The sequence below is a fragment of the Perissodus microlepis genome, chromosome 5 (genome assembly GCF_051167445.1).
Source record: "Perissodus microlepis isolate ML-2025 ecotype Zambia chromosome 5, ASM5116744v1, whole genome shotgun sequence".
Taxonomy (NCBI): Eukaryota; Metazoa; Chordata; class Actinopteri; order Cichliformes; family Cichlidae; genus Perissodus; species Perissodus microlepis.
Genome location: NC_140465.1, coordinates 6500767 through 6513488, shown reverse-complemented (window position 1 = coordinate 6513488; position 12722 = coordinate 6500767). Strand labels below are relative to the sequence as shown.

Genomic DNA, 12722 nt, shown 5'->3' with positions numbered 1-12722 from the left:
AGACTTGTTGGATGTTGGCTAAGTGGTTAAAAAAAACAGATGGGTAATTAAGCACATGTGTCAGTTAAATTAGTCCTGTTAAACAGATACTCCTGACACGTGTTACCCAGTTTCCAACTTTCAGGCTGATGACAGTCTTTGAGAAAATAAAGTTAAACTCATTGCCTCTTATATCACAGTTAACTTGAAGGAAAGAGTAAGAAAAAGCTTCAAGGGTATCTAGAAAAACAGTCTTCATGCAAGAAAACATTTTATAAAGTATGTTTTTAACTGATTTCATGCCATAAATGTTACTCTCGGGGAGAGCATTTTTGATGTTTATACTCAAGGATTATAGATATCATACATACCCGTCTCTTTGGTTGATGTGCCAGTAGTTTAAGTAGAGACAAAATATGTCTGTGACCCAGGCACAATAGGCTTTATTCAACAACGTTGAGTTCAGGGTGCTTGCATCTACACAACCTTCAGAGATATAATGGTGTCCGCAGCTCCAGACACTTCCTTTGTCTCTTTTTATTCCATTTTTATTATGTGTTAGCATAGCTTATGCATATGTTATGCGCCTTATAGGCTTTGCCAGGGAGAACTGTGAGATGAGAGACAGACTGTGTCAAGCTTGCTCATATTTATTCTCGAGCTTCACGTGAGTTTAAATCTGTCAAAACCTTAAACCAAGTGTGCAGACTCAAGTTCCATTTGAATTTGCAAATATCTTCACAGACACGCCATCACAACCATGACGTATTACACAAAGGAAATACATGATAAAAGTGCAAAGGTTAGACTAGGCGTAGAAAGAATGGTCTGGGATAATCTGAGACGTTCAGATTTACAATGCAGGGAATCAAGAGTCTGCCACCAATATAGATTATGCAGGTTTTCCATATTGTGTTTTTATATGCATAATCCAAAACCAGTGTTGTTGATGCTCAATCATCTTCCTACAGAAGTAGTTAGTCGCATTTAGAGCACAGCGCTACTTTTGCAGATTTGCAGGGCTTTGCAGGAAATCCCATGTTGCTGCGTTCCCTGATTTTAGTGAGAAACCAACTGAAAAATCTGCCTTTCTCCCAAATCCCTGGTAATTAATGTTGTCTTTTGTTATTATTATACTCTACTTTCACTTAGCAAAAAACACTGAACCTCCCTCAGACAGAAAATGCCTATTGAGCAAAATAAGCTCATTCTACTACACAAAACTTGTAAAATGAAATCTTTACTGAAAAACTCATCCAAGGGTCTCGGCCATGCAACATATCTTCATAGAAATAAAAACGTATCATAATGTAAGTAGGTACACCTACTTGCAGCGGGCTAGACAACATATAATGTTATGCACAATTTTACCTCTGTTTTTTCTGGACCTTAGAAAAGCAAAGTCTTAACATGGATACATTATCTAGTCCTAGTTTATAAGTATGTAAAGACAAGGTTACTTTAACCTATTGTACAACTAATCTGTGAAACCCAGTGATAATGAATAAAGGCATTTTTTAAATGTATCTACATATTAAAGCTAAACAAACCTCCTAAAAGAAAAATATTCAGCGACCTGTTTCTCTTTCTTTTGTTGTTTTTCTTGCTGGTGTGAGGCATACATCTCCAGAAACTAAATAGGTCAGATTTCATGATGAGCTCACTCACTGTTTTCTTCTTGTACTTGTTTTTTTTTAACAATTAAAGCATTAAAAATACCCCAGTCTCTGATAAAAGAAGTGTAACCTGCGTCCCCACTGATCTGTGATATTCGGTGTATTAATTATGGTGGTGTCACAGCCTGTTAGCTAAGTTATGAATAACACCTGCAGTGGAGTCTCAAAGCTGACGTGAGCTCATTTGTTTAGGCTGCTGCCGTGCAGTGAGGCTGATGCAGGTGTCTCTTCTTGTTGCAGGACCTCCTGGGCCCCCCGAGGGCCTGGTTGTGACTGACATTACTGACACTACTGTGCAACTGTCTTGGGGCTCTGGAGCTGACAACCACAGCCCTGTTACTAAGTACATGGTGCAGGCCAGGACCCCCTTCTCTATAGGCTGGCAGACTGTGAGGACAGGTACAAATGCACCACCACCGTCAGGCAGTTATATTTTTATTGAATGTGTTTTTTATCATTCAAGGTTCAAAATTCAGTGTTCTTTATGGTGATTATAAATGAACATAGTTAAGGCAATGCTCCCTCACATGATACTGGCATGATATGAATACAAAATACAATATTTAAAAACAATTTTTTGATGTATTAAAAGTTTGTGCATATAAACCATTTATGACACATTTCACATGTATGACATGTAACAGACGAAAGCTGAAATGCTTTGCAGCTTTTTCAGTGAATGAAGCTGTTTAGTGAGTTGTGAATAGCTCCACAATAAACAAGAAGTCTTGATGTAGAAATGCATAAAATTCTTTTTACTCACAGAATTTTATAGTTACATATTTCCTGGTATTTTTCTCCACGCAGATACGTAGCATGGCTTAGTATCGTTTGCATATAAGTAGCATCGCCCTTTCACTGATCTATAAAAGTGACATATCCTGATATTTAGTTGGTTTCAAAATTAACCACCTTTCCATTGTAACTTTATTGTCCAAAAATAAAACACAGGCTGCACCTCTGTGTCCCCCTCAGAACCACCGGGAGGGGAGCTATTGTTCACTGTACTTTGAAATGTATTTTTTCTAATCAAAATGCACGTGTACTGAGGGCTGATTTACCATCATTAAGTAAATAAATATCAGGTATTCACAGGAATTTCTTGCCACTTTTGGCAATACAGCCTAAAAATCCTCAGTCCTGCAACAGCTTATTAATTGTGGTTATCTAGTTGTGTTACTGTTTAAAATAGCATTGCAAGATGCTGATGCACCTGTGCGATCGACAATAATTATGATGCTTGTAGAGATGCTGACGAGCTGATTAAAGCTGGAAATTTCATAGTTTCATTCCATGCATTTCACTGGTATATGAACTACTTATACTCGCTGGGAAGCAAATGTGATTGTGACACATGAAACATAAAAACACAAAACACATGTCAATTCTAAATTCTTTAATCCTAGTTCCTGATTCTGTGCCTGGACAGATGATGCATGCCACAGTGAAAGAGTTGAACCCCTGGGTGGATTATGAATTCAGGGTGGTGGCAATCAACAGTGTTGGTGTTGGAGAACCCAGCACGCCATCAAAACAGATTCGAACCAAAGCAGCAGGTACCCTCTCGATTTGTTGTTTCTCTTCATAACAAATTAATCAGTCCCACTTGGAAAATGTAATTTAACTGTTTGATTAGTTCCACTTTTTGTCCGTGCTCCCTGTGATGTTTCAAATCTGTTCTATGTTTTCATGCCACTACTTTGATTACTCAGTCGCACGCGGGAAGAGTGGAAATTGAGTTACACTTTTAAAATGCTTTTTAAAGTGTCAGCACTAAGCTCTTGTGCACTCTGGAGCATGTGTTGGGTTTAATTAGTGGTTGCATCAAGAGAAGCATCTCCCACTCGCACATGCCATGAGACATGGCTGTGAGCGAGTCTTTTTTTGACTGGTTAGCTGAGTAATTCTATCCCGCTGGTTGAATCACAAGGGAACAAGTTTCCCGTTGAGCCTCACGCACGGGGCTGACATATGGCACTCGGCTAATAACGGCGGCACACACGGGTGGTAATGCCACTGTCAACAAAAACCTAATTCCTCTCCTGTGTGATTAACCCATTTTGTGTAAACAGAAGCTCCACATAGTGCCTGCGATCCCCTTATTTGAACTACTTCTTGCACCTGCGTCAGACATAACAGTCAGAACTGAGGGATGAGCAAGTTTCCTTTTGTGTCTGTTTAGTTCCCAAGGTTGCGCCGATTAACGTGAGTGGTGGCGGAGGAGCTCGAGGAGAACTTGTTATTATGTGGGAGGTAAGAGGATCATGGGCATTTCTGAGTGGGCATTCATTGTGACAGAGTATTCTTCTTTTGATAAGAATGGAATCCTGGCAGGTTACTGCGTCTGCAGCAGTCTGGCTTCAGTGGAATGGCTTTTAATTAAAAGGCAGAGCTTTTCTGATTTGCTGCCTGCTGACTCCCCCTGTTGTGTAAATCAACAAGGAGATACAGAGCCAGTGCAAATTACACGTGTGTAAATCCAGAATTAGGTGACAGCTTTACATTTTTTGGATGTGGGTCAAAGCACGGAGAGGTGCTGGATCCGTTGATTTGCTCAAAACTTTGTTAGACATAAAACACTGTTACTGCTTTACTCTTTTACAGCTGCCTAATTTAATTTCTGCTCACAGTTGTTTGGGTCAAAGGCGTAACTTTCCTTCCCCATCTCAGCCAGTTCCAGAGGAACAGCAGAGCGGAGAGGACTTTGGCTATGTTGTAGCTTTCCGCCCACTTGGCAGCAGCACCTGGATCCAGACAGTGCTGGCATCACCTGACGCATCCAGATATATTTACAGAAACGACAGCATCGCACCCCTGTCCCTGTTTGAGGTGACAGTGGGAGTCTACAACAATATGGGAGAGGGGCCGTTCAGCCGCATTGTTAGAGTGTTTTCTGCAGAGGAAGGTGAGCGTCTTCACGTCCTGCAAATATAAATACGTATCCTTTCACTTTTAGCTGCAAATAGGGCTTTCACGACAACAGTGTATTGATGATAGCTTTATGGTAACAATGTAAAATACGCATTTTGTGTCAATTACTGTATTTTTCGGACCATAAGGCACAAATTATGGGGCGCACTGTCGATGAACGGGTCTGTTTTCATACATAAGGCAAATTATGCGAAACAAAACAGTCAAATAAGTTAAACTTTATTCAACTCATTCACAATAACTCAGCATCATTCGGTTGTAACACAAAAAATACAGAACAATACACTCACTTTTTCAGTTCATTCCACAAATCCATCAAATTCGTCATCTTCACAGTTGCTCTTATTCCCGTGTTCTACTGCGTGACTGATAGAGTTGGAAATCTGCTTCGTAAACATGTCTCTTAACAGCTGACATTTTGGGGTCCTTATACACACACAATACGGTAATATTATGCTGAAGCACAGTACGAATTACTCCGTGAGGCTCCTGACTATGGTAGCCATAATGCTCCGACAATCCATCAAGTGGTGCGGTTTCGTAGCTTACCAAAGTCGTACTAAAACATTTTTTTGACAGATTTTTGAGCGCCGTGTACCACAGAAAATCGGTTTGAGGTCCGTAAGCACAACCAGAATTCATACATAAGGTGCACCGTCGATTTTTGAGAAAGTTAAAGGATTTTAAATGCGCCTTGTAGTCCGAGAAATACGGTACACACAAAAGGCAATATCATAAATAACTGTGTCGTTGTCTTTTGCTTTCTTTTGCTTTTGTGCATTTATGATTATAGACTCCATTAACTTGTACTTTGAGTTTACCAAAAATGGGATGAGATATGGTATCAAGGTTTTTCGAGGAACAAGACAAACTGGTGCAAAGGTTAGGAGAGTTGTAAGTTCGAGTGTGTGTCGTTAGTGTGAGGACATGCTCTTGTCTAGTCTAGTCCAGGATCATTGCAACAGAGGGACAGAAAAGAAGAAGAAAAAAAAAAGAGTCTGCCCGGAGTCACAGATGATGGAGTAGTACAGAAATAAGTCTCAGAGCAGGCAGCAGTTGTTGTTCTGTAGTTAACAGGTAAAAATCAAGTGACGCTCATGTTTTATGTAGCTTAGAGAATTACACCTGTGTTTAGATTTTTTTTAGATTTCCCAAAAGATCTGACAAAAATATATTTTTTATTGTGTAGAAGTAAAAATATGTGCATTAATAACCAATGTTCCCTCTAATTTTCCATGTGTCTGAGCGAACACACAAACTCCCTGAGCGATGCCTTGGACCACTGTGAGCGACATCAGACGTGTGCACTGTGGTCACGCCAGCATCGAATCCATCCAAGATACATGGTTTATTAAAATAATCAAATTACAGCATTTACATTTATGTTAGACTACTTTTAATTAACTGCTTCAGCCCACTTACAATGAAAATTAAAAAAAAAAAATCTTGTTCATGACCTGTGTCGTATGTTAACACTATTGGAAGTAAAAATAACTTGAACTCCAATTTTGAAAACACAACTTTATTATTATCATTATTTGCTCTGACTTTTTGAGTATGAGTCTGTGGCCTGGGAGAGAGTCCTGTAACTCTGTCTGCAAAATACAGAATATAATGACCAATGTTGGGCAATTAATTATATAGTTACTTCTTCAAAAAAGTTACTGAGTTTTTTGCAGCTGTTTACCTAAAAATGCAGCCAAGGTGTTTTTTTAAATAAACATTTCAAACTATTTACAGAACAATCAGCTGTTCTGCAAATTTGATGCCACACAAATTATTTGTGCCACTCCAAAAAATAATTTCTGTCCACTATGAGATAAAGCAGAACACCAGCCTGATACCTGCAGGCCTGACAGCAGGAGATGTATCACTGCTGTAACACCTGTAACATTCAGTAATCGCCTCATTGTTCTGACACACACAACAAAACTATTGACTACACTACACACTAACTACACAAGATTTGCGCTAAACGTCGCAAATGTCTCACATCTCAAAACACCGCAGTCACTCCTAAAACTTCCCCCCATTCCTAAACAACTAAGTGCAATGTTGCCATATCATTTTTTGATTGGTCGACATGGTACATTTTTCCACCAATAGGAAAGGGAGGTTTTTTGGTTTTGTTTTTGCTCACAGGCTTTCGAGCGTTTTCCTTACAAAACGCCGTTTTTACCGTTTCTTCCCGCAGTAAATATAAACAACGACAGTACTCAGGAAGAAAACCAAACATTGCAGATAGTTTTATCATAACTCTGGTTTTACGTGGCCTATCAACACAATTTAAAAACTGGTATAAAGTCCACACTTTTCCCGTCAATTGTTCCGTCTGTCCTGCTCACATCTCCAATGGTTGTACACTTCATCATTAACGTGGCTTCACTCCACATCAGCCACGCCGCTTTGCTAGCTAAAACACTGGTGTCCTCACATAAGGACGCTGTCATAGCCTGTCAACGACGTCGATTACCTGCGTATATACGAATGTGAATCGCATCATTGGCTGGACTATGGGATAAGGTGGCATCGTTCTAATCCCATACGGGAGCAGCCAGTCACTTACTAACACTGCAAAACAGAATTGTTAACGTATTTACTTTAATTTCAATTCAGGTTAGATTTTTTTTTGTGCGCAACGCAGATTTTCTGTGCGCAGAGACTGTGCCAGCAGTGTGCAAATGCACACGCGCCACAGCTTAGAGGGAACATTGTTGATAACAATCCATCCTTTACAGAACCCTCTGAAGCACCTTCGAGAGCGTGGGCCCGTGCGGTGTCAGCCTCTGAGATCGAGGTGTTCTGGGAACCAGTTCCTCCAAGGTCCAACAGTGAGAAGATCGTTGCATATGAGGTAGGAAAATGAAAAAAAAGTGAAACATTCAAACAAAGACACAAAATTAATCCCAGATGGCTGACAGCACAATAACCTGATCTCATCTGAATATAACCACCAATGGTGACGCTGTCGAAATATTCTGGCATTAAAACACTGTGTGTGCTGGAGTCACAGAGGTCTGTTGACAGCTGTTACAGTCTCTAAGAGAACTCTGCACCCAAGGCTGTCTCAGAGCTGCTATTAAGAAAAAAGGGAGAGAAAATAAATAAGAGAATGTGTGAACATCATACATCACTATCCTGTACAACAAACACTCCCCTGGGATTTAGCTGTGGTAAACCTAGATAAAAATAACACTGTCTCCGAAACCCCAGATATTTTACATGGCAGTGTATACCCAGGTGGCCTAACCTCTGCAGAGATGCTTTGAGGTCGCTGCCAATGTTTGCTACACACATTGTCATAAGACAGAGGTTTCCATGTTTGGAAACAAGACAGAGGTATTTAACTCAGCTTAGAATATTCATGTTTAACACGGGAAAATCCAATGAAATATTCAGCTTCCTAAGAGTAGAAATGTTTTAAAATATTCAACTTATTATAATTTGAAGCCTATGCAAGTAAAAATTTACTGCTCAGTTATAAAATTTATATAATCCTGCTGGTTTTATTGATCATGTGCAAATTATATAATCAAAAAAAAAAAAAAACACACAGACAACAGAAAAAACGCCATCCATCCATTTTCTACCGTTTACCTTGGTCCAGGCAGCAGGGTAAGCAGTCTTAGCAGAGATACCCAGCCTCCTTTTGGACGGACACTGAGGCAATTGCAAATGAGCTGACATATGTAATCTCTGTAGCATGTCCTGGGTTTGCCCTCGAGCGTCCTCCCAGTAGGACATGCCCAAACCACCTCACTTAGGAGGCACCTATAAGGCATCCTACTCAGAGCTCATTTCCATCCCTCGTAACCACTCTCCTTCTTTCAGTCACTACCCAGAGTACCTAGCCATAGGTGAGGATAGGATCTTGGATCAGCATTGCTTTCACAAACTACTTCTGTGTCCAAGAAGTTGATTCTGTTCATCTGGACGTAGCGTTTTGTGGGAGAAACGTTTCGTCACTCATCCAAGTGACTTCTTCAGTCTCAGCTGACTGCAGGTTTCCCCAATCTTATAAACAGGCTTTTAAACCCCAAAACACACTGCACCAAAAAACTGGTCCACCCCAAGGATCGGGTCCCCCGACACAAACAGAGTAACATAGTGTACGCTGTTAAGTGCCAGGAGGATTGCCAGGATTTACGCATCGGGGAAACCAAACAACCTCTGGCGAAGTGGATGGCACAACACAGAAGAGCTACCTCATCAGGCCAGGACTCTGCAGTCTATTTACACCTACAGGCCAGTGTTCAAGGATGAGGATGTACACATCCTGGACGGGGAGGAACGCTGGTTTGAGCGCGGAGTCAAGGAGGCCATTTACGTGAAAAGGGAAAGACCATCTCTGAATCGAGGAGGGGGACTAAGGGTACATCTGTCACCATCGTACAATGCTGTGATTGCAGCCATTCCCCAACTCTCTGTGAGTGGTACTCATGGCCATTGATCAGTGGTCTTTGATCAGTGGGTTTTGGTCAATGGCTGTTGATCAATGGTCATGAGAATTTGCATAATTAAGATTAAGGAACTGACCTCCCAGCCCATTGTTCCTTCAGTGGGCTGGTTTCAGTCATTATGCAAAGGTACTGTTTATAAGATTTGGGGAAAACTGCAGTCAGCTGAGACTGAAGAAGTCACTTGGATGAGTGACGAAACGTTTCTCCCACAAAACGCTACGTCCAGATGAACAGAATCAACTTTTTGGAGATTTACTTTCCTGGATGATTGAGAATGCATCAAGACGATACTTTACCTGTGATACCAATATACCAAAATACTCAAATTCCTCTACTTCGGACAGAAGCTCCATCCTAAGCCAGAATGCAAGCTGGAGGAAAATAAAAAAGAACAATCTTAAACTATCTAACTGTAAAATCTACATTTTTTGGCATTGCTTTTGTCAGCTGGCTTGGCCAGCTTGATCTGAAAAACCGAACAGCAGCCTGTGGGTAGATATTTATATTTCAGTCTCACAATGACAAACCATTCCTAAAGAGGTCTACTGGGATTTTGTGACATATATTCTAATTAATCTAATTTAGGGCTTAAATTGCCTCTCAAAAGCTGTTTTAGAGGATCATTTGAATTTTAAAGGCTTGGTACAACTCCAGCAAGCATACAGTTTAGGGATGCTACAGCATCACACCCGTCGGTGCTGTTTTTCTTTAGTGCTTGCATAATATACAGTAAATACAGCTTCTTATAATTTGGATCATCACACAGTGGAATTTCCTTTAAGGAACTGAATTATTTTATGTTTGTGTTGTTATTTACTTTCAGAACTATATAAAAGGTTACAACTGAAATCTGCTCAGTTGGAACTCATGGATTGGTTGAAGTAACAGGTCAGGTCAGAAATCTTCTGATTAGACTGAGAAAAAAACAGCAGCTGATGGTGGAAAAATATGTGCATGCATTTGACTGAAAACTACATGCACTTTTCCCAACTGCATTTCTAGGGTTTGACTTCATGTGGACGATAAAGTTTCTTTTGTTTTCAACATCAAGTGCTTACCTAAACTCTGTACATTTGGGTACAAACCCCTCTGGAGTCTAATTTTGGCTGTGCTACAACAGCGTTCCAGAGGAAAATTTATGGTTTAAATTATTATGGCTTTGGAGTGGCAGTGGGTTGTTCTGCTTATTTCAGGTTACTGGGAATTAAAGTGGGATTGCACCAGGGGCCTATTAATGTCATAGTGACATTACTGTTATTATACTGATACATCCCACTGCCTAGTTACTGGTTGGTGCTGGTCAGACCATGGTCGGCCATGTCCTTTCAATGCTCAGGGCAACAACACTTACACACATTGCAATTGCAATCTTTTTGGACTTGACACATTATTATCACTCACACTCAGTTGCCAGTGTATTAGGAGCACTGTGCTAAAGCTAATGTGGTCTAAAACAACAGTTGTAGTTGCTAGAAATTACCCCTGGATAAAGGTCATAATATTCAGGTGCTCTTATAATTCAGTGAGGGGCTTCGTGTAATCTGTTTAAAGTTTGTGGTGCTGCTTAAATCAGTTATGTTACACCTAAAAGATACTTCTGTTTAACTTCTGTTAACCATCCTGTTTAAATCAGTGAGGCTAGACTAAATAAGAGAAACACCTATGAATACATTTTTTAGGGTTTAGCACATTTTGTATCAAGGAGTCTTGTGACCCCATGGTATATATGTTAATACCTTTGCCTTCTATGAGAAAATTACCCAGTTTGACAACAGGAGGAGACACAAACTCAGACTCAGGGGGTCACCAGCGCAAGATAAATGGTAGGGTTTGTGTCAGGAAGGGCAACCAGTGTAAAAACTGTGCCATCTGAAGTAAGTGAGCAGCCAAAAGTATATCAAAAGGTCTCTGAAATATTTTTTTACTAGACAAAAACTAGACATTGTAACATTTACATTAGATAGTATAGATTGCATTATGTTTAGCTAGGTGGAGCTAATAAATTAGCTGTTGTGTGCTAACTAGATTCACTCTTTATTAGCTGTGTTTTGTTCTTTACCACCAACATGTAATTCATTCCATTGCATGCTGGACTACTGTTACATGTTAGTGAGTATTTGTGTCTGCCGTCTGGTGTGAACACGTTTGGTGGTGGTGTGGTTAAACCAGTAAGTAAAGTGGGTAAAACGACAAGAATAAGCTGTAAAGAGGTGAGGAGATATGCAAAATGATAACAACTATTTGTTAGCTGGTCACATACAAGTCATTATGTGAACCTAACAAAATGTTTATCTAACAAAAATTAGAAATTAGAGCCACTTTCTTTAAATCAGCAGTGCAGATGCACAGACAGAGATCTGCTTGGTTTGTGTGTCTTCAGCCTCCCTGTCTGCGGTGTTATTACAGGAACCGACTCTCCGGGCTTTGAAAGCATCATCCAAAGTGTGGCTGAGTCTAGCTGTGTTGCTACACAGGAGGCCTTTCATCTGTGTTTTTTTAGTATTTTTTACACTTCAAGTCAAATTTTTTCCATTACATGTCACTGTTACGTGTCCCAAGAGACTGAATGCAAGCTGCAGCTTGTTCTCTGCTAATGTGCTGGTTTTATAATGTGTAGACACTATGTGAATCCTACACCTGCTGGGTAGCATCAGAGCTCCTTTACTTCTATATTACTGCAAACTCCAGGGCAGTTATGCACTTCCTTAACTAAGCACTGTGAATATAAATTTTGAATTGGGTACATATAAAGAAAAGTCACATCATTGCTCTTTGAAAATCAGTCAGTAACTAAATGATGGTAGTCTTTTATTCACAGGCTTTAAAGAAAGTGTCTTTATTGCAAGTACCATAGTGACATTAAGCGAAGCATCTACTTTTCCAGAGTCCCAGAAAATAGTTGGATTGGCCTAAAAACTTTTTACCTGTTGTCCTCTGGAGGAATTCCAGAAATAACCTCCATCTGTAGTTGCTCTTTAATCTCCCAGAAGAGGATACCCGTTCCTCCCACAGCAAGTTCCTCTTTACAGCCAAAGAGGGAAGAGGGGGAGTGAAGCTGGAGAGCTTTGCACATTCATATTATCCTGTTCGTACATGGTGCCAAAATGCAGCACTTTCCTCAGAGTTATTTTATCAAAGGTTTGTACTGATGGGGAACTAAGGAGTCAGGTTAATAAGGAGAAACCCCAATAGAAGTGAACTAAAAACTAGTGTTTTTATGGTCAAGTCTTGAAGCGGAACAACCAGCTGTCAGTCTGTCACACATAAAGAGCCCTCCATGTATGTTAGGTGACAAATACTACTTATGTTAGCAGTGTCTTTGATTTCAGTGAAGTGCCATCTTATATGTCTGCTTAGAGGATGACAACTACACTTCAAGTCAGTCTTTTTGCTAAAGAAAAGTGGTTTCTATGTGCCCCTTTAGAGAAATACTTAGAAACCATTAAAATAAGATGAGGAAATGTACCTCTAAATTTGTATGCCAAAAATTCAGAACAATCACTTCTTACCTAACTGCACTTCTACACAACACCATTTTGCACTTGAGGTCAGTCCCAAGCGACATTTTCTTCCTATGCCTTTCTGATTGGAACAGCAGTTTGAAAGGTACGAGAGCAGAAATGTGACTGACTGAGAGGGTAATGAGTCATCATCACACCCTTCAATTTATCTTCCA

The 12722-nt window shown here is 40.1% G+C and overlaps 1 protein-coding gene across 2 annotated transcripts in view; it reads left to right on the top strand.

Moving 5' to 3' along the window:
- Positions 1-12722, top strand: part of cntn6 (contactin 6) — a 130072-nt gene that overhangs the window by 100555 nt on the left and 16795 nt on the right. For both annotated transcript variants that reach the window (XM_084927528.1, XM_084927529.1), the window contains exons 16-20: positions 1896-2054; positions 3062-3211; positions 3838-3908; positions 4326-4560; positions 7325-7440. In XM_084927528.1, the coding sequence (XP_084783654.1) occupies positions 1896-2054; positions 3062-3211; positions 3838-3908; positions 4326-4560; positions 7325-7440 (731 nt within the window). The remainder of the gene's footprint in view (positions 1-1895; positions 2055-3061; positions 3212-3837; positions 3909-4325; positions 4561-7324; positions 7441-12722) is intronic.